Source organism: Lasioglossum baleicum, chromosome 3 (genome assembly GCF_051020765.1).
Source record: "Lasioglossum baleicum chromosome 3, iyLasBale1, whole genome shotgun sequence".
Lineage (NCBI taxonomy): Eukaryota > Metazoa > Arthropoda > Insecta > Hymenoptera > Halictidae > Lasioglossum > Lasioglossum baleicum.
Genome location: NC_134931.1, coordinates 1,597,056 through 1,619,730, shown reverse-complemented (window position 1 = coordinate 1,619,730; position 22,675 = coordinate 1,597,056). Strand labels below are relative to the sequence as shown.

The 22,675-nt window shown below is 36.2% G+C and overlaps 1 protein-coding gene and 1 long non-coding RNA gene across 2 annotated transcripts; one reads left to right on the top strand and one right to left on the bottom strand.

Moving 5' to 3' along the window:
* The first annotated feature begins 146 nt into the window (after positions 1 to 146).
* Positions 147 to 11,453, top strand: LOC143207129 (uncharacterized). Its single transcript, XR_013008621.1, has 2 exons — positions 147 to 6,868; positions 6,966 to 11,453. It is a non-coding gene; the product is annotated as an uncharacterized LOC143207129 (long non-coding RNA).
* LOC143207124 (alaserpin-like) lies at positions 9,077 to 21,464 on the bottom strand. The gene is made up of 8 exons (XM_076420232.1): positions 21,297 to 21,464; positions 21,076 to 21,194; positions 10,430 to 10,609; positions 10,148 to 10,358; positions 9,876 to 10,090; positions 9,642 to 9,821; positions 9,439 to 9,571; positions 9,077 to 9,371 (listed from the first exon to the last, which is right to left on the bottom strand). The coding sequence occupies exons 2-8, from the start codon at positions 21,148 to 21,150 to the stop codon at positions 9,208 to 9,210; spliced, it is 1,158 nt and encodes a 385-aa protein (XP_076276347.1). The 5' UTR covers positions 21,151 to 21,194; positions 21,297 to 21,464; the 3' UTR covers positions 9,077 to 9,207.
* Between the last annotated feature and the right edge of the window lie 1,211 nt (positions 21,465 to 22,675).

Below are 22,675 nucleotides of genomic sequence, written 5' to 3'. Positions count from 1 at the left end.
TCCTAATACAAAACTCAGTTTTCGAGATTTTCGCCAATTTTCGGCCGTCTCACTTGTCGTTGAGTTGCACTACTGACTTTCGTGCCACCTCCTTCGACATCATGTTCTCCTAATACAAAACTCAATTTCAGAGGTTTTCGAAAAATTGAACTTTGTATTAGGAGAACATGATATCGAAGAAGGTGGCACGAAATTCAGTAGTGCAACTCAACGACGAGTCAGACGGCCGAAAATTTGCGAAAATTTTTGGAAATCCCGAAAACTGAGTTTGTATTAGGAGAACATGATATAGAAGGAGGTGGCACGAAATTCAGTAGTACAACTCAACGACAAGTGAGACGGTCGAAATTCTTGGAAAAGTTCCGAAAACCGCAAAAATTGAGTTGTGTATTAGGAGAACATATAGCGGAGGAGGTGGCACGCGAAATCCAATAGTACAATTGAATGACAAGCCGGACGTTCGGAAAAAAGTGATGGTTCAATAAATATATACATAGACACGCTTATTTATAACATTGTCTTTATCTATTCATTGTAGATTCATACATAAAATGATATGATACAATGATATAATGGCGGTACTAATCTTGTTTGTGTCCTATACGTCGTCTGTTGTAGAAACATCTCCATAATCTCATACATTATACATCATTGAAGCCAATGGGTTCTAGTCTCTGCTAATGTAGACAACTGGGTTGTAGTCCATGCTGACGACGGACAGGTTAGTTTCCGATCGACTTGGCACCGACGAGATACTGTTAAAGACTGCCAGCCCCTGTGTTATTCCGCGGGACCGGTAAGTGGGCGCGAGTGGGCGCGGGGATAACGGGAAAGTTACAGTGATCTGATATACCACAGCGGTAAAAGTTCCACAATCGACGAGATTTTCGTCAAGTTGAAGAAGAATGATATAGTAGAATGCTGACATTACCTATTCTGTAATTGCCTTATAATACTATATATAATTCTCTTATTGCATTCTTATTTTCCTTATTATCACCATTGTAATAATTGTTTACAATATAATCGATAGTTTATAGATGTAGGAAAAATGGAAGTAATTACTACGTAATATTCTACAAATGTATTGGAATTTAAAAGTAATTTGAACATTATTGCGTTATACATATATAAAATAATGATTCTTAAAAAATATTTTGTTATGTTGTGTAATGACAAAATTCAATCGTTCTTATTAAGATCCTTAGTAGGAAACAGAAAATTAATTTTTTTACTTATTTATCCCATACTTGTAATGCTCGACAGCATTATTGACTGCAATTATTAAAGTAGAGGTAGTAACAAGATAAAAGTATTAACTAATTAAACTAATTTTCGACGGCTCCTATCCATACAATGTTATTTAAAGGCAGTATTTCGTACGAAGATATCTAAAAAAATAATTCTATTTGACTCTATACGAATATTTCTTGCACCATGACGCTATTTAAAAAGTGCGTGTAACATTATTTTATTTCATTCTGAACTGAACCACTTCCTGAAACATGATTCATTTATGAGTACATTGTGCGACGAGGCGAAGAGCTAGCAGACGAAGTCGAAGTCGAAATCTTAAAAGAATAAGGACTTTCCGCGTCTATTTTTTTCCCGACGCTGTCCTTCATTGTGTCCGAAACTTGCGTCGCTCATCGCATAAGCAAATATCATCGGAATTGTATAATTTTGGTATCATTTTCATAAAAAGAAACAAAATTCACCAAATATGTTAAGGAAAATCCTATAAAAAAGTAAGGATAAATAATTAAGCTTTGTTGTTTGATTAGTAGTCTCACACCGATATACCCCACCCGACCCGTATCATGTTACAATGTTTCACTCCATTCCACGGCGACCGAAGCCCTCGAGCTTCACTTCCCTTTTCTCCGTTCGTCATCATAGAATAGTGTTTCCTGAAAATTGAAAGTCTCATATCTGGCCAGACTCGAGTTTTCGACATTTATAGCAAGCTTGCTATAATCTTATCTTATATGTCAAAATTTAGTTTTCTATTTAAAATATTTTGTTGTTAAAACTCATTAATAGTTTTAAATAGTACTTGAATATATGTATTTAAAATGATATTGGAATATTGGAATATTACAATTTGGAATGAAGGGCCCAGCCGGACGAGGTAGTCCTTCGAATTATTTAAACAGCCGTTGTGCCATTCAATTTTCGGTCCATTTTCCCCATTTACTTGCATTAATTTAATCATATAATTGCATTTAATTGAAATTGATATTTGAGATTTTTTCCCGATTTTTTGGTTCAAAATGTTAATTACATAAAGTGAAAAACACGCAAAAATTCGACAAATGCAGGTTTTTTAGAGAAATTGAAAAATAGCATTGATCATATTTTTAGACTATCAACATATGTACCAGAACTTTTTTTACGACAGCTCGTAAACGACAAAGAGGGACTGAGGTACGAGGCAGCCGACACAGTTCAAAAGGCTCCGTACCGATTACATCAATGCACATAGGAAAGTTTTTTATTTTTCAATCTTTTTTACGGAATTACCAACGTATTTGTGAGATCCTTCTAATTAAAATGAGCCTAAATACGGCATAATTTGAGCCATATTTACTTATTTAAAGTGTGATAATAATTACCTAATATAGGTTATTATAATATAGGTCATTTAATATAATATATTTATAATTATAAATAATTTAGGGATGTGCGGGCCGCTCGATGTTCGGGTTCGAGTCGGGTCGGGTCGCAGAAAGTCCGGCGGCGGCCCTTCGATTCGACTTCGAATTCGTCGGGCGGGTACGAAAAGAATCGAACAAGTTCGGGCGGACGAGTTATTGCGTTATCCGAGATTCAAATACTCTGCGTTCTTATGACATAGATAATGGTAATAATGGTTTTCTTTCTTTACTTATAACGTGATTTTTAATATACTTGGTTTTTTTATAACTACATTAGGTATATTCGCCAAACGCGTGCCTGCTCTTTATTTGTATTAAAGCTTGAATAATGCACGTTTCATGTGAAAAACTTAAAAGACAATATTTCTAGCTTTTTAACGAATTTTCTCCGAATGAACTTAGATATGTATCGATAATATCATTAAAATATCCTTACGGAAGTTATACAATACACCTAGAAGATTACAATATGGTAAAGTATGGCAATAATTAAAACCGAAATATAAATATAAACATTATACGTATTATATTTCGTGTTTATATTTTATTCTGTATTATCTATAGGCTCTATATAATTAACTTCCCGATTTTATAGGGAAGTTATTGTAATGACCCCGAAAATCGAAAATCGATTTTTTAGCAGATCTTCACGTTTCATGGTCATTGCAGTCATTTTAGACTATTTTCAGCAAAATGTTCGTATATGTGTGTGTGTGTGTGTGTGTGCGCGCGTATGGCCGTTTCTATGTAATCAAATTTTTCGTTAACGTTTTCAGAAAAAGTAACAACGCGATCAGGATGATGAATGATGCAATCGATATGCCCCGCTGTAACTTAGAGCTGATTAGATTTTGGTCCATTTTGGTCAAGTAGTTTTTTTAGTTTTTTCGAAAGAAGTTCATTCAACAATGCAATTTATACGAGAGAACGGAAAGTTTCCACCGAAGAAACAAACGTAATTACACAAAAAAATTTTTTTCGATTTCTTTAAAATTTAAAAAAAAAAATTTTTTTTAAATTTTTTTTTGTACCTTACGATGATGTTTCCGCTTACAATAATCGAAAATTATCCCAATGCAAGAGTGAGTTAATCATCTCTACTCGCGAGAATACATTTTCAAAGAATATCGATGAAAGTACAAAAAAAAATTTATATTACAATCTTTAAAAAAACAATCAGTTCAAAACGAATTATTAATTGAGATTAAATTGAAAATTAATATAAACTATATGATAATTATTAATAACATTGATGTTGAAAACGGATTGATTAATGGAGCACACATGCGGAATATTAAAATTTATTACTTTTCAAGAAAATACTAAAATTCCGTCTATATTGTGGTTAGATTTTCAATTGGCCAGAGTAGGAGTGAAAGTAAGAACTCGTTATCGTGATTATATGAAAAATGCACAAATATTGATCAAAATTTTACACCAATAATAAAAATATCGAATCAAGTAAATATGTCGAGTGAGGAAAAATATCAAATCACACGTAGTCAATTTCCAGTGGTTCCTGCTGAAGCGATTACGATTCATAAAAGTCAGGGACAAACATACGAGAAAGTATGTTTGGATTTTAAAAAATCAGAAAGGCGAACTTTACAAATATTGTATGTAGCACTGAGCAGAGTTTCAAAATTGAGCGCAGTTTATATATTTTGGGACAATTTAAATTAACAGTATCGAAGAAAACCAAGATCACTACTGCAAACCCGGATAATGAGGAGTTGTATCGTTTACGAAAAACTAATTAAGACAATTTATTTTGCAACATTAGTATGCTATAACAAGGAACCAAGCGAGCAACGAGCATACGATGTTGGTTTAATGTGACGCCATATATGTAGCAAACATTTTGATAAGTAGAAAACTATTGAATTTCCCTGAAAACGTATAATCTTCTTAAAACGTACACTTAATAATGATAATAATATACTGCAACTAACGAATCGGGAAGTTCTTTGTGTGGCTCGTGGAGAGTCACACACCAAATAAAAAAAAAACATTAATAGCTATAGGTACTACTAGCCATGCGTACCACTAACCCTTTCGCAAGAGCAGTCCTATCCGCGAGCGAGCAAAGCGAGCGAGCAAAAACAACCCTACTCGCGAGCGAGCGAAGCGAGCGAGCAACAATAACCCTCTAGTTTTTTATTTTATATGATTTTATTTTAAGTTAATTTCTATTTTATTTTATATTGTATACTATATATTATCTTTTAAGAATTTGTGTAAGATTAATGATAGTTAAGTAGGTTACTTAACAGTTAATAAAAACATCACCCACTGAAAAGTTATCATAACTTATTACATACCACGTTATAAATATTTTCTTATAATTTTTTCACGTGAAACGTGCATTATTTCAAATTTTAATACAAATAACGATCATGCACATGTCTGCCGAATATACCTAATGTACTTATATAAAAATCACATTATGGACAAGTTATGAAAGAAATACGTACCATTATTATTATTATCTATTTCATAAGAACGCACAGTTGATTCTCGGGTATCGCGATAACTCGTTCGCGCGATCTTGTTCTATTGTTTTAGAAGCCGCCCGACAAAGGTGAGTCATGAGTACACTGCGGATCTTTATGCAAACTAAAAAATGTTTGCATTGATTGCACGGCACATGAGCCAAATATAAATTGTATTCTTCTTTTAATTATCCTATTAAGCTGAAACTAATACATTGATGTCCTTAAATATTTTTAACATGTCCACTGCTTTAAATTGAACGTGTACATTTTTGTCATACATGCATAAAATCCGCAGTCTAGTCATAAGCTTCCCGATGTGTCTGATGTATCGCGTACCCGACTCGAGCCCGATAGGCGAAAAACCAAAACAAGGTAATAAAAGTACTGGTTTTTCCCCCTCCCCAAGTTAGCACAGGGTCCTCGAGGTCGAAAAGTGAGATTCGACACCCCAGAGTACCCCTAAATGACGTGTCAAAATTTCATTAAGTTCGGAATACTTTCCAGGTAGACGCCTTTTTTCGACCTGCCGACTGGACTATATGAAAAAACTTGACGACACTGAGGAAAATGAAAAATTGAATAACTCCAAGAAAAATGGAAAACTTAATGACTCCGAGAAAAATAAAGAACTTACTGACTCTGAGGAAAATGAAAACTTTAATAACTCTCAGTTAATAAGCTGTCTTCAATGCCTCTTAAAAATGCAATTAATCGCATGTAGGGATTGATCAGGTGTTTCTCTCTCTATATTAAAAAATATTTAAAAATCCTTTGACAAATCTGTTTTGTGGCGTCAGGATACTGCTGTCGATATTCCATCACAGTTTGTATAGTATATATTATTTCTCCACTTTGTTTCTATATAAAATTTTAATATGATCCTCCATTAGTTTAACGCCCCGTTCAGCGGTATCATTGACCACCTTCAGTCTATGTTTCAGTCAGTCTACTTATTATTCATAATAACTTCTTTTTCCGATATTTTAACTGTTTTTCTTTTGTAGATTGGAGCGTATTAATGAATTTAGTTAAGGTAGTAGAGAGACTTCCAGGATTGCAAGATATTCATTTACTCATTTCTCGATAATATAAACACGGGGTTTTTCACTAGTCAAAAACGCTAGATAAAACATCGATCTAGGGCGCTATCTGCCTCAAAAGTCCTATTTTTTCGATTACGAGGCGTAATTTTCATTATTCGGCAGCATGTAGCTATGAAAATAGCTATATGCGCAGTTGTATGCTTCCCAATAATGCAAATTACGCCCCTTAATATCTCTGTCAGTTATGTATATATAAAAAAACTCTTCAAATAAAAGTTGTAGTATATAAGGAGGTGGATATAGTATCAGAGAAAAAATTTTTTTTCAAAGTAATTATTTCAAGTTTTCAAAGTCACGGATGTTTTTTCCATCAACAACTGTTTATGCTACATACGGATTCTTAAAGAGAAAAAAGACAAATTCAACGATATATCATAACGTCTATGTATGTAAAGATTTAAAAAATTCAAAATTTTCAAATTTGCTGCGCCTCATTTTCCCATGATCCATTCGGCCCCAAAATTTTTCCAGATCATTTTCTCAACATTTGTTACAATTCTGGTTTACGGGACAAAAAAATTTCATGGTCGAAAAATAAGGTCCACCCTAATGTCCATATACGTAAATTACGAAAAGCAGTAAAGGGTGCTTAACGTCGAAGAAGAAAATCCTGGTAATTAAAACTTAATATGTACTACATTCTACGTTATTAGAATAATTGTAGTTTAATTATGATACATTTTATATCAACATTTTTTATTTACACTTAGAAACGCACTGTCTCGGAAGGAAATGGACATTCGAGAGAAGCAATAAAATTAGAGCATCATCGCAAAAAAAGATGAGTTTGCAATAACCTCAATATTTTATGAAATTCTATTATAATTATAGTTATGACTGTGTTTTTTTATTATAGGAAGACAGAAGATCAAATAAACTTGTGTATGCTAGTATAAAATCAATTTATATATATTATACAATTTATTTTATTATTTGTTTGACAACTAATAAATCTACAAATTGTTTCATAAACTAAAAAATACTTCCTGCATTTTCGTATTCTCCAATCAGTCCAAATAAATACCATCAACCTGTTCTCGATCATATACCAATTTTTATTAATGCAATTATGACAGTAACAAAACGTTTCTATTTAAAATGAATACATATTTTGAACATAGTTTTAACATTTTTAATTTTTTGGAAGGTTAAAAAATGTAATTAAAAAAGTAATGAAAAATAAAAATAAAAAAAAAATCCTCGCTGCACGGGGACCCGAAGGCTAGCTCCAGATTGCGATTCATACGCTCGACGGCTCGACAGTCGAATTTCAGTTTCGTTTCCGTAAGCCGTAAAGCATGGCAACATGGCAAGTTCTAAAAATAGATTGTGGCTCGCACAAGCAGCGCACACGGATATAGTAAAGGTACGCTGGTGAGTGTAGCGCGCGGGCGCGTTGCTAACACGATACCAATACAGTGTCTTCTGCACCGACGAAATGCCGTCGTTGGCCTCCTGTTTCTCACTCCAGTCAGAATATATCCTAGAGGGCGTAAGAGAACACCGAAAAATTCGAATCCCGCCAACTCCCGTAAGGCTGGCAGTCTTTAACAGTATCTCGTCGGTGGACTTGGTTTCTGAAAAAATCAAAAGCGCAGAAAAAGGTCAGGCGTCAAAGCACTGCAAGATAAGATGTTGTGCGCTTTTTTCGCGCATGCGCGAATTTCGTCAGGACGTCCTATCAGAGAGGAAATTTCCTCTTGGTCCTAAATGTCCTAAATATATAAGTTTGTGGAGGAAAAGAAAGTACCGGAAGAGTTCAGAAGCTTATATATTACAATATTATATGTACATATTTACATATTAAATTTTAATACAACACACACATGTTATACACTCATATTTTAAAATCAAATCATAACAAATTTTTTGTGAAATGCGGGGTGACCAAGGTACCCCAACTTTGTACTTCACTGACGCTAGAATAGTTGCGTATGCGCTGGTATGCGCGCGCAGTCCGCAGCCCGCCCAATCTAACTGTTAGATTCTGACTGCCAGCGAGTACAAGTGATTCTTCACTGTTCTTCACCTCCACCAAAAAAGAGAAGTAAAAAGGAAGTCGTGGAGCAGAATACATAAGCAGATGAACAATCAATTCGAAAGCTTGTCGAAAAAGAAGAGGTACAGTAACAAATAGTACTTACAGTGACTCCCATTAATATTCGGACATTCTAAAGAAAATGATAACCTTCTTAATATTCGACTAAAGTACGATTTGAACTTTTTTGGGAAGCTAGAGCAATTAAATAGTTCACTACATGATGTGAAGAGATATTTTTTCGAAAATTGCAATTGCTCAGAATTCTAGAGAAAATACTAAAAGTTGCATTTTGTAACTTTTTCATGTGGACCTAATATTGAAAATCTAAAAAATAAAAGTTTCGTCGAAATCGGTTGACGCGGGAAAAAAAGAAGTATTTCCTCTGCAATGACAACAACCTGCAATTTTCTTCAAAAATTTGTAAAGGTTTATATTTACGTATGGTTCAATATTTAAAAGTCCAAACAACTCTTAGCGATGATGTATAAATCCGCTTTGACGTATTTTTTTCAACAGATAGAGAACATTACTATACCAGAGTTGAAAATCATGTCAAAAACCCTAGGTTTAAAAACAAGCGGTAAGAAAAATGAATTTACCCAGAGGATTAAAAAATATGATGATTAAAATGGTACAAATTTCAGCAATTATTAAAATCTATAACTTAACTAGCTATAAATTCAAGTATTATTTCGTATTTATAAGTAAATTTTTTATGCGAATCTATATTCTGTAGTCTATAAAATAGGTCAGGTGATAAAACACATGTACAGATACAACTTATAACAGTTCTAATCATATTTGATATTGGTTTATTTCCTTATGTAATACATGCATTATACAATAAAGTGTATGTTCGCATAAAAATGCTGGTTCAGTTTATAATTACATATCGATATTGTTCGTAGACATTATAGTTCATCTTTTTCGGCTATAGATTCTATGTCTTTTACATTTCCAATAAAGAGAGGTATGTTGTATGGTTTATGTTCAATTATAAACATGAATGGTCGATCTACCACAAACTGTTCTGGAATACCTAGCCGTGCTGAACGCGGCACTAGTTTCAGGAAAGCTAAAATAATTCAGCTGTTAAACACTTATCGAACTTATTTAATTCCATCAGAATTCAATATATTTACTTGCAGCTGCAGCTTCGGTACCCTCTTCGTTTACTTCTATCATAGCTTTATGTATGCATTTACCAACTTTTAATGGTTCGTTTGAAATATACCCAAAATCAGCATTATCTTCGAACATATTATTTAAACCGAGCTAAAATTTTCAAAATTAATTAAAACACAGAACTCTCTATGATCCTATGCGAGAAATATATTGTTAATACTTTGCGTAAGATATCTTCTAAATCCACCATAAACTCTATTTTAAATTTTGGAAGATACAATTCAATCTTATCATATATTCTATATGCATTTGCAAGAACTTCCCACGAAAAACTGTCTTGTAACTTTGAAAGTCCATCCACTTCATTTGGCAACACTATGGTCATAACGATATCCTCGTTCTGCAAAATAGTTTATCAATTTTCGATCCAAAACATTTGTGTATTTGAACATACCAAATATGGAATTTCAATAAATTTTGCATCCAATGTTGGTATTTCACCATAATTATATTCACACTTATTGAACATTGTTGCTACCATTTTCTCTTTACTTTTTGTCACATGAAATACTTTATTCTGGGTACGTTTCTTGTCAAATTTATCCAACCACGCACCATTGAAATAGATTGCATTTACTAATACCAATTTCATGTCTTGGTCGAAATCATCTACAAACAATATTATTATTATTATTTTTCATTACTTTCTATATTGGAATAATTTACCTGAAGACACGAGGTCAGAAATTTTATCTTTTGTTGCTTGTTTAACCCATGCGTTGATTTCTTCCGCTGCCTCTTTCTTATGTTCAAAATCTAATTTTGAAATAACAGATTTGTAAGTACTTGTTCCTGATGTCACAAAGTCTGTTAGCAACTCAAATCCTTCTTGAATGTACATTGCATTAGCAATATGTAATTTAGTATAGTTCAGAGCCTTGTAAATGTACAAATCAATGATTAGAACTATCTAATTTTCTTTTCAATCAAGTACAGTAACTTTCTTACATTTAATGCATTCATCAAAGCAGTATATCCTTTTTCTACAGAATTCTTGTCCTGATGGTAGAGACCAGTTGTCAATTCCCTTAACGTTTCATTTTTTGCACCGCAAGAAAGTAAAGATAAGATCATATGCACACTTAACGGGGAACTAACAACATTTGCTTCGCTGGTAAGAGATAATTCCTAAAATCAAGTAAATAACTTTGTTTTCGTTCATTCTTTGCACACAGGGTATTAGTAATGTTAAGTTTAAACATGGGATAATTTTATAGAAAAATATAACATCTTTAATAAAGATTCGCAACACAATGTTACATATATATGTAATAAAATTTTATTCGTAGAGAAGTTCGAATAACCCAGCGAATAAAAATTTAGTCGTAAAAACCCAACGAATAAAAATTTATTGGAATAAGCCAGCGAATAAAAATGTATTCGAATAAGCCAGCGAATAAAAATTATTCGAATAAGCCAGCGAGCGAATAAAGGTATCGAATGACATCGCGCCGACGGCTGCTCTTAATCTCGGCCTTTATTCTTATTCGCTGCCGTCATTTAGAATAACGGAATAGCGGTCAAAAAGGCACCGCGGTTGTGGTCTTTGCCGTACATTACTGACGGACCGGCAGCGCAACGACACTTTCAGTGGCGCTCATCACTAGCGCGGGCGTTCGCCGCGCCGTAACTGGCCGTAACCCGTCGAACGACCTAATCCAGACCGTTCTAGTGGCGAACACCACTGCGCTGGCGGCAACTCGTGTCGAGCGAAGATATTTTGCCAAGACACCTCTGTAGGTTCGACGGTAGGGCACCAGTTCACCAGTTATTGCTCTATGACTGTATTGTAAAGACACGCTGTAGTGATTTGGTTATTGCGGATTACCGGGGTTTGGGCGCAGTTACTTTCAAGTGGCGAGCATTGGCACTGCCTACACAATCGCTTCTTATTTTACTGTAACGACTACGATTTTATTAGAGGGATGAAAAGAAAATTTTCGAAGCTCGCGCGAGTCGTTTCTTTTCTTTTCCATATCAATGTGCCATTTCGGATATATCCACAAACAGGATCTTGACTTGGATCTATTCTGACTCTCGCATAACACTAGTTTACAAAATGAAATTGATTTTATGTACATTTGATGAGAGGTAACTTTTCCTATGGATTTTCTCCTGCTGAATTCGAAAATAAAGGTGAACATTCTTTTTACGGAACAGCTTTTAAGATATTTTGATTTTTTCAATTTGTTCACCCCTTTTCACTTTAAAAACCATACCTGGAGCTAGATGTGTCCGATTTGGTCGTTCTTGGTACCAAATGAAAGACATTGAAATGATGAGTAAATATGTATAGTGGCATCTTTAATTGGTTAAGCGGTTCAAAAGATATTGATGAAAATAGTCCAGATTTTTAAAAAAATTAAATTTTTAAGCTTATTCTGTGGCAATAGAAACCGACAAAAACGTCCGCTTTCTCTTTATACATATACGTAAAGCAAAAAATAACACCAACCAGAAGTAAATCGGCCGAAAAATGATACAGTTATTAGCGATTGAGTGAATAAATCCAAATCCCACATTTTCTGAATATATTCATTTTTCGACAAGTGGCCATGCCGGCAATGGTTTCTTTTGTTCTCACGTTGATGCCACTGCTACAGCGAAAACTTATTTCGTTTTGAATAAAACAACACATTTTTGATTGCAAAAAACATACGAAAGAACCCAACTCTCTTTATCCTTTAGAATATTTTAGTAATAGTTTTGGCTCTTGCTCTGTCTTCGGTTGGTTTTGGGATCCGTTTCTCTCGCGAGGAACGATATGTAAAACCCTTGATAGCATCGCTCAATGGTCTTAATTTATTGGTGAAATCTCCCACCGTGTACTCTCCTAAATGTACATGAAATCAATTTCATTTTGTAAACTAGTGTAATTAGTAGCCCAATAAAATTTCTGTCCTCGACAATGATTCCTAATAGTAATAGACAAAAATTATTTCCATCATCGATAGCGGTTCCATATGACCAAAAAGAATTGTTGTCCGTTATAATGGATATTTATCAGTCAATGATAATGTCTATCATTGATAAATGCAAATTTAATATTTTCAATTAACTAGATTTCCCGAATAACTTTTGTGAAATCCAACGATTACTGCATTCCTTGTGATAAAATATGAACTTTTTATAAATGATTATTTTATCAAATTAAAAAGAGACTATTGTTTATGGCGTCTAGATAACAATCATCGCAAAATTGGCAGTATTTTTATGTTATGCGAGTAAAATTTCTTTTATAAATATTTAAAACTTTAAATAACTAACTATAGTATAACTAAAATTGTCATGAATTGACAAATATACGAAATCAACGAACCAATTCTATTGTTTGCGATCTTCATTTTATTCGTTTAGTCGTTTTCCGTTCGAACACCACATCGAGCGGCCGGCAAAACATTCTCGCCGAGAATGTCCCTTTTGCCAAGACGTTGCGCGTCGTGTCGGTGCTGAACGGTGCCAGTCTAGTGCGCGCACCTCCATGGAAACTATATAGAAGAAAGTGAAATGTCGGCGCTGGCCGATATCGTGTGCGCACTTTTTTCCCGTCCCGATACGTTGCCGCTCTATCCCGTCTACCTGCTGCGCCGATACGGCCTATTGTCCGCATCCCCATTGAAATACAGAGGAGAGACCCAAAACGGCCTAGCGGTCCGTTGCCGTTACCTGCCGTGACGGTATAGTGTGCAAAGACCTTAACGAATAAAAGTCCCGAGATTTATTCGTGAATAACGAATAAAGCGTTATTCGTAAGCTACGAATAATTTCTCAGCGAATAAAATCGTTATTCGTTATTCTCGAATAAACCCTGGGATTTATTCGTTATTCGAAATAAAAGGGCCTAGCCGATTAAGATGGTCAAAACTGCCCTTAGAGCTTTTTCAACGGCTATTGAACCATTCGAAAGCTTGCCAAGAAAAACCCCTCTGAGTAAAATTTCAGCCCTCTAGCTTGCCCGTGAGGGTAGTTACAGGGAAAAATAGATTTTGCGGTTTTCGGCGCATTTTCCGGTCTAAAATGCGTTCTAAAATTCTGAAAAAAATGTGACACATTCTGGATCCCAAGGCGCATTTTTGAGAATTTTTTCAGATTTTTTTGTTTCAAACTGTGGTCGTAAAAAATGAAAAACCTCAAAAAAATCGGAAAAATATTTTTTTCTCAAAAATATGAAAACATGCTATTTTGCTGTTTGGTTCCCTGATAAAGTACTATAACAGGCAATGTTGTCAATTTTTTTTAGATTTTTTGTTCGGCTGCATCATTGTCAAAAACAATAAAAACCGAATTTTTTCGACGTTTTTGCTGTGAGGAGGAAAGTTACACTTGTTGGCTTTACCGTGTGCGTATATTAAGTAATTTTTAGCGTTATTACACTGAAACAAGCAATTATTTTACCTAAAAAATGTGATTTGAGAGAAAGAAAAAATTGTATTCTGTGCGATATATACCAGAATGTTCGCAACGCTTACAACATCGCCGGTTGGCACCGCGGTTAAGGCGTCCGACTACGGAGCGGATACTCTGGGGTTCGAATCCTGTCGATAGTGGTTTTTTTTCCATACGTCAAACTTTATTTTTTCAATTTCTTATTATGTATATGGTTTACTCATACGAGTTTAACAATGTTTTTTTAATGTTTTAAAAATATTTAAGTAACATTTTTAAGCAAAATACATACAAAAATAGTTTTGGATCATAAAAAGTATTATAAAACTCCAGCATAATGCATGTACCGTCGACGGTCAACTCTGTTCTCAGTGCCTATAAAATCCCGCATTCTGCCCACAATTATAAAAGATAAGTCTCAATCAACTCCATACAAATATTTACTTTTATGAGAAATAAATAATTCTGTAATTAACAGGTCACGTAAAAACAGCAGCTAATTGGCTAACAATGACAACTCGGAAGAACAGCTGCTATATATACTTCTTTCTATTTTACCCGTTTCTACAAATTCCGAAAGGCCTAGAAACTATATTCATGATTTTTAATGTTAAAAATGTTAAACAGGACCGCCATGATGAACATATACAATTAGAGAATCAAGGAAATAATAGATACTCCAAAACTATTTTTGTATGTATTTTACTTAAAAATATTACTTAAATATTTTTAAAACATTAAAAAAATATTGTTAAACCCACATGAATAAACCACATAATAAGAAATTGGAAAAATATAGTTTGATGTACGGAAAATACGCGCAGCTATTAGTAAGGGAAATAATAACCACCCTCCCAAAAAGATAAGATTCCTTGCAGGCCAGTTTTTACGACGGTCATTGTATTCTTCGTAGCTGATTATTGCGCGACCAGAATCATAAACTAATATAAACGTGGTAAAAATTAACTACCTCTGTACCTGCTATGTACTGTCATATTGTCCTTTCCCGTTCGGATGGAAGGCCAGGGAAAACGGTCAACTCCAGGTTTTTATAGGCACTGAGACCGGAGTTGACCGTCGACGGTACATGCATTATGCTGGAGTTTTATAATACTTTTTATGATCCAAAACTATTTTTGTATGTATTTTGCTTAAAAATGTTACTTAAATATTTTTAAAACATTAAAAAAACATTGTTAAACTCGTATGAGTAAACCATATACATAATAAGAAATTGAAAAAATAAAGTTTGACGTATGGAAAAAAAAACCACTATCGACAGGATTCGAACCCCAGAGTATCCGCTCCGTAGTCGGACGCCTCAACCGCGGTGCCAACCGGCGATGTTGTAAGCGTTGCGAACATTCTGGTATATATCGCACAGAATACAATTTTTTCTTTCTCTCAAATCACATTTTTTAGGTAAAATAATTGCTTGTTTCAGTGTAATAACGCTAAAAATTACTTAATATACGCACACGGTAAAGCCAACAAGTGTAACTTTCCTCCTCACAGCAAAAACGTCGAAAAAATTCGGTTTTTATTGTTTTTGACAATGATGCAGCCGAACAAAAAATCTAAAAAAAATTGACAACATTGCCTGTTATAGTACTTTATCAGGGAACCAAACAGCAAAATAGCATGTTTTCATATTTTTGAGAAAAAAATATTTTTCCGATTTTTTTGAGGTTTTTCATTTTTTACGACCACAGTTTGAAACAAAAAAATCTGAAAAAATTCTCAAAAATGCGCCTTGGGATCCAGAATGTGTCACATTTTTTTCAGAATTTTAGAACGCATTTTAGACCGGAAAATGCGCCGAAAACCGCAAAATCTATTTTTCCCTGTAACTACCCTCACGGGCAAGCTAGAGGGCTGAAATTTTACTCAGAGGGGTTTTTCTTGGCAAGCTTTCGAATGGTTCAATAGCCGTTGAAAAAGCTCTAAGGGCAGTTTTGACCATCTTAATCGGCTAGGCCCTTTGCTATTAGGTGTATCCGTTAAGTGGTGTCACCATTTTTTAGGCATTTCCGGTAGTGTAATTAAAAAATGTTTTAGACAAAAGTTTCTCAGTACACGCATAACACGCGTTGTACAAAATATATATGTATAAATACATTTATACTATAAGGAGGCTCGACACGGAATTCAGGCTCGATACGGAATTCATAAAGATTCGACACGACGTGTTATTTCGTTGATCGCTCGCAGGGGACTGTCTCTTTTTATTTTTAAACAAAATCACAACGTAAACATTAACAAAACATTAACGCAATCAATAAAAACATATATAACACTTGCAATCAATAAAAACATATATAACACTTGCAATCAATAAAAACATATATAACATGCACACTTACATCATTCTTACAATTCGGCCGTCCTGACGACAAATCGTCCCGATTTACCGAAATATAAACAACAAATATATACCGATGACAAATATATGTCGATTCACAGCTTACAACTCTCGGCCGTCCTGACGACAAATCGTCTCGATTTACCGAAATCCTGCGTCTTGAAATCAGTGTAAAGTAGAACAAATCTAAACATGAACATAACACTCAAAACTAAAAATATAAAATTAAACACTTAAATCTACGGTGACGGTCGCCACGGTCGCATGTTGGCGGCTTCCCATGTTCCACGGTAGGGTATTTGCGACAACTGGAACCCCTCTACATCTTTGATTACGTATCAATCGTTTCGCAATACACGATCGATCTCGTACGGTCCTTTAAACCGCGGAATCATTTTTGTTGACACTCCTGGGGTGCAATCGTAATTCTTGATGAACACCTTATCTCCAACCCTATATTTATTCGAAACCTTATGTCTTTTATCGAAAGTGCGTTTTTGTGACTCCTGATTCTTCCGAATCTGTTCACTAGCTTCTTTTCGGAGGCTGTTTAAATCACGGGAAACACTAATCTTACCACTGATTTCCAACATATCACGCAACCCATCTATGACCTCACCACGCTGTTGCATCCCAAACAGTAACATACTCGGACTCTTGTTGGTAGACTTACAAAAAGTATTATTGCACGCAAATTCAACCTCTCGCAACACATTGTGCCATACCACACCACGCTCACTCATCAATTTAGCGATCATCGGCAAAATTGTGCGATTATATCTTTCTACCTGCCCGTTCGCCTGAGGGGAAGCGGTCGCTATCATAACGTGTTGTATATTATACTCTTGTGTAAACTCATCAAATTCACGAGACGTAAAACAACTTCCTCGGTCCGAAACGATACGCAGTGGCCGACTATAATGCTCGAAATACGATTTTAAACACTTTATAAGATCGGCGGTGTTCGTTGTTTTAGTTGGATACATTTTAATATACTTAGTGAACGCGTCGACTACAACAAATATATAATTGTAACGCGATTTGTGCGATCTCGAAACAGGAGCCAAATGATCAATGTGTAGCGTATCAAAAGGTGCATCCCCTTTCGGTATACAGTGCAAGGTACCTTCCAATTTTCCGTAGTTTGGCGTGTACGCAATACATTTCAAACAGCCACGAATGTGTTTCTCGATCTTGGATCTCATATCCGGAAACCAATAAGTATCTGCAATGTTCCGCGCAGTTTTCTCAATTCCGACGTGTCCCATCTCGTTGTGGTACTTATACATAACGCTCGATTCCAAATTGCTCGGCACGTAAAACAAAATTTTACCCTGATACTTCCGATATACTAGACCGTTCCTCATTTCGTACAATTTACTTTCCGTGGTTTCTAACTCTGTACGGATTTTCTCGATATCTTTATCATTATGTTGGCATAGCGCTAAATTTCTATCGAACGAATTGTCTTCGATCACGAGAACCTGACGACTTAACGAGTCTACGTGGAGCATACGCGAACCAGCCCTATGCTCTAGCACATAGTCGTAATTTTGCATTTCAAGTACCCAACGTGCAATTCGAGGATTGGTCTCTTTTTTATTTAGTGTCAAACTAAGAGCTTGACAATCCGTAAGTATCTTAAATTTTATTCCTAGTAAATATGTTCGGAAACGGCGGAGGGCAGAAACGATTGCTAGTGTTTCTAACTCGAAACTATGATAGCGCGATTCAATCTCGGTTGTTCGTTTAGAAAAGTAAAATACTGGATGCAGCTTCTTGTCGGCTTTCCTTTGCAACAGGATAGCACCAAACCCCGACGCGCTCGCGTCACAATGCAACTCAGTCTCGTCTCGCGGAGAATAAATACTTAATATCGGTGCGTTTAACAATCGATTCTTAAGCATCTCGAATGCTTGTTTTTCTTTTTCGCCTAACTGAAACTTCGCATCCTTTCTCGTCAAATCGTACAAAGGCTTCGCGAGGATAGAAAAACCCTCAATAAATTTCCGAAAATATGAACAGAGGCCTAAAAATCCCTGCACCTCTCGAACATTTCGCGGGAGAGGAAATTTCTTTACCGCCTCGAGTCCTTGTTCCGTCGGCCTAATTCCTTCGTTCGTTACAGTATAACCCAAATAATCGAGTTTTGTTTGGAGAAATCTGCATTTATCTAACCGTAAATTCAAAAGATTCGCTGTAAGTAGTTTAAATACTTTTCCGAGGACTTCCATATGATGTTCTATCGTCTCAGTCGCGATAAGAAAATCATCCAAATAAACAGATATTTCGCCCTCATTGATTAGTTCTTTAAAGATTTCCGTGACGTAGCGTTGGAATTTAAGAGGCGCACCTTTTAACCCGAATGGCATCCTCGTGTATTCGTATTGCCCGAAAGGCGTTACGAACGATGTAAATTTAACCGACGCTTCGTCCATCTTAACATGGAAAAATCCATCTTTTAAATCGAGTGTCGTGAAATATTTTTTTCCCTCCAGTAGATCTAATTGATCTTCGATCAATGGCAGAGGAAAGTTATCGCGAACCGTGATTTTATTCAATGTGCGGAAATCTACGCACATTCTAATTTCTCCGTTCTTTTTCTTCGTCAGAACGATAGGAGATGCGTACTCGGATGTGCTCTCCCTAATTATACCTCTTTCTAATAATCCGTCGAGGATACAACGTAATTTATTTTTCTCATCATACGATAATCTACGAGGTGAAAATGAAAAAGGTTTGTCGTTCGTAAGCGTTAATTTCATCGTATTTTCTACGCTTGGCTCTGCAGGTCTTTGTGCGTTAATGTACGTCTTATTAAACAACTCGCGTGCTCGTGTCTTAATCTCAGCCGAAAGGCTCTCGTCGAAATGCATGTCGTCGGCACTAATGCACGCGTTAACCTGATCTACCTCAATGTTCATAATGTCGGCTATATCGTTGCATTCTACCGTTTCTTCTCTACTCAACGATAACTTGGCAATTTTCATGAAGTCGCGTCCTAAAACTAATGGGTTTTTCATCGTTTCATCCGGTACAATTCTCAACGTAACATAATATTTTACTGCGTCATAAATAATCGTAGCTCGCATCTTTCCTAAAACGTTCAAGTCACTACCATTAATTCCATGAAACCTATCTGAATCGCGATCGGTCATAAAACACATTCTCGGAATGTAACCCTCTTTAACAAAACTAATCGGGCTCCCTGAATCAATTAGTGCGTTTACTTTTGTACTGAAACTACCGCTCTCGCTACTTATCTGTAATTCTACCGCACGCCGAAAGTCATCGTCTTCTTTCCGCCCACGGGTAATGTAGTTGACTTCGCCCCTCGTTGTCTGTGTGCTGCATTGATTTGCTCGATGACCCATCTGTCCGCACGTGAAACAGGAACCCCTTTCTCTTGCTGGCTTCGTACAATCAGCTGAGAAGTGACCCGGCTCGTTGCAATTAAAACATCTCCGCCCGGTGCTCGCTGATCCTTGTCCTTCCCTCGGCGATGGCCTTCCCGATCCTTGTCCTTCCCTCGGCAATGGCCTTCCTGATCCGACAACTGAAGGGCCTGTTGTTTGGTGGCGTATGGGTGGTCTACCGGATCCATCCAACGGTGTGACTTTACCCGACAGCAAAACTCCTTCCGATAGTCGCGGTCTTCCCGCCGGCAACTTGACGTTTGTGAAAGCCGTCAGTATTTCATCCACGGACTTATAACACTGCACCTTAGCTTGTATTTGCAATTCCCTATTCGGTATACCGTCAACGACGTAGCTAAGTAATTCTGTTTCCGAAACAGGCACTCGGTTTGCAAGGATTGTCTTATCATGCACGTAATCGGCGAAAGATTCTTCCACGGCCCATTTCCTCGTTTCAAGCTCGCGTCTCAAACATAAAGGATCTAGTCGTTGCCCGTACAGCCTCTTCAACTCTTTCAAAAGCTCATCGGTGCCTAATTCCACACAGTCCATTCTAGAATGATACCACTTCAATGCGCGACCCGTCAATCTGCTACACACTAGAGCTTTTGCTTGGTGGTTGTCCAACTCGTACGTCGAGAGGAGTCCTCTCACCTGTTTCTCCCACCGGTCAAAGTCCTTACTATTCCCACCAAATTCACCCACTATTTCTTTCAACTCTTGCCACTTCTTCACTTTCGTCCGTCCAGATGCGCTTGCTTCTGATCTTGGCGTCTCCCGTAACAACGCCAATTCTCTTCTAAACAGTTCGTTCTCTCGTACAACAACGTCTCGTTCTCTCCTTAGAACGTCTAATTCGCGTAAAGTTATCTCGTCCACCAGCCCTCTCGTATCGGGTCGATGGCGAGTCTCGTCGCTCGTCCCCGCAACCGGTTCTTCCGTACACCCATCATCTGTCATAGCTAATTCTTCCACTGTGACACCAGCACCCAATAAACGTTTTATCAGTTCGGCCTTCGTACCAGTCGATTGCAAATTCTTGGCTTTCAGCTTCTCTTTCAGTTCCGGTACCGTAAGAGAACAACTCATTTTAAAGCGACACGGTATGAAATTACACACAAATGTCCGTCACGTAACTTCACGTAAAACCGACTTGAAATTGAAATTGCAAAACGACTGTCTCAATCCCACTTCTGAAAATTATAAGGAGGCTCGACACGGAATTCAGGCTCGATACGGAATTCATAAAGATTCGACACGACGTGTTATTTCGTTGATCGCTCGCAGGGGACTGTCTCTTTTTATTTTTAAACAAAATCACAACGTAAACATTAACAAAACATTAACGCAATCAATAAAAACATATATAACACTTGCAATCAATAAAAACATATATAACATGCACACTTACATCATTCTTACATACTTACCCTGTGAAAAACTTTTGTAAATTCAGAGCAAGATGCAGACAAATTTTTACATATATTTGTGCTTTCTGCAGCCATGTTAAGCGATTGCGCTGGCGTGATTACAAGAAATGTAGTCAAGACTGTAAAACAACAATACATTTACTAATGTAATAAGCGAAATGTGTACTATGTTTATATATTAATTTGCAGTTTAACGTTTAAATTTTAAAGGGTGTACGTACAGTAAATTTTCTATAAATGCGAAGGCCTCCGAGGGATTTCTTCGCATCTATCGCATATGGTACTTTGTTGAGTTTCAAAGGTCGAGCCGAATGTAGAGAAGGACAGCGCCTGTAAAGAGAGACCACACTGACGGCGACGGCGACTGGCAACTGTCGATCAATCGATACGACGCAGTGCTATATATGTATACCAGATGAGGGGAATCACAGTGATACGATGTGTAGCGTGTACCCATGCGCACACTCCAACTCCTACGTCCCCCACTAATTGTAAGACCGTAGACGTAGACTGTAGACCGTAGACCAGTACTCAATATGTACTCGGTACACTGGTCACTGCTTGGCGGCGCTGGCATTGTATTCTATGTTTAATTCGAGATCTGACTCACCCACTGACACTGATATCTAGGTGCACGGTAGTGCACCAGCCAAGTTCTTGATCTCCCACCTTCTACACGAAACAATTTAGCCGTTTTTTAGAAGCTTATAACTCGGCACTGGAGGCAGATGGAGAGATGTAATTTCGTACAGTTGTTAAATGCTATGATGTCTCAATATTGACAAAACATTAATCTTCCAACATTAGTAGGTTCCGAGATATAGGACCTCAAAAATCGTTAAATTTGTCACTGACTGACTGACTGACTGACTGACTGACAGATCATCAAAACCTTTTGGGTACTTCCCATTGACCTACAAGCTTGAAATTTGGCATACAGGTCTACCATAACAAACCATCGAAGGAATAATTGTCAAAGTTTGAAATTTTACACCTTAAAGGGGTGGTATTGAAAAAAAACATTACGAAATAGGTACGTAGGATAGAACATATAGAAAATGGCTGTATCTCGGGAACGGTGCGTCCTACCGCAAAAATAACAAAATTTTAAAAGGCTTAACCCAAAGCAAAAAAAAATTTTTCTTAAATTTTTTTTAAATTTAAGAATGGCTGCATCTCGGGAACGGTGCGTCCTATCGCAAAAATAACGAAATTTTCAAAAGGCTTAACCGAAAACATATAGGGTATGCCCAACCACATGACGTATGTGGTCTTTTGATTTTTCGAAGAAAAAAAAATTAAAAAATGGCTGTATCTCGGAAACGGTGCGTCCTACCGCAAAAATAATGAAATTTTCAAAAGGATTAACCATAAACTTGATAATTGATGAAATTTCAACAAAAAGTGATGAAATCCCAACAAAAACATTCTGTAAACAGGAGCCAAGTTCTTATGGCCGTAAAAAGTTGTGAGATCAAACAAAATACGGCCAAGTTCGTTAGCTTAGAAATACCTCTTGCAATACTGAAAAAAGCGTTTGTAAAAATTAGTTTAAAAGAACGCTATTTAATTTTTAATGAATTACATGGAGGGCTAAATT

What these genes read in the sequence shown, in the direction of transcription:
- LOC143207124 (XM_076420232.1), bottom strand. Translation starts at nt 21,150, where the DNA reads ATGGCTGCAGAAAGCACAAATATATGTAAAAATTTGTCTGCATCTTGC. An exon ending in TTACAAAAGTTTTTCACAGG is followed by an intron (nt 10,610 to 21,075) that starts GTAAGTATGTAA and finishes ACTTGATTTTAG; the next exon opens with GAATTATCTCTTACCAGCGA. An exon ending in TACCGAAGCTGCAGCTGCAA is followed by an intron (nt 9,372 to 9,438) that starts GTAAATATATTG and finishes GAATTATTTTAG; the next exon opens with CTTTCCTGAAACTAGTGCCG.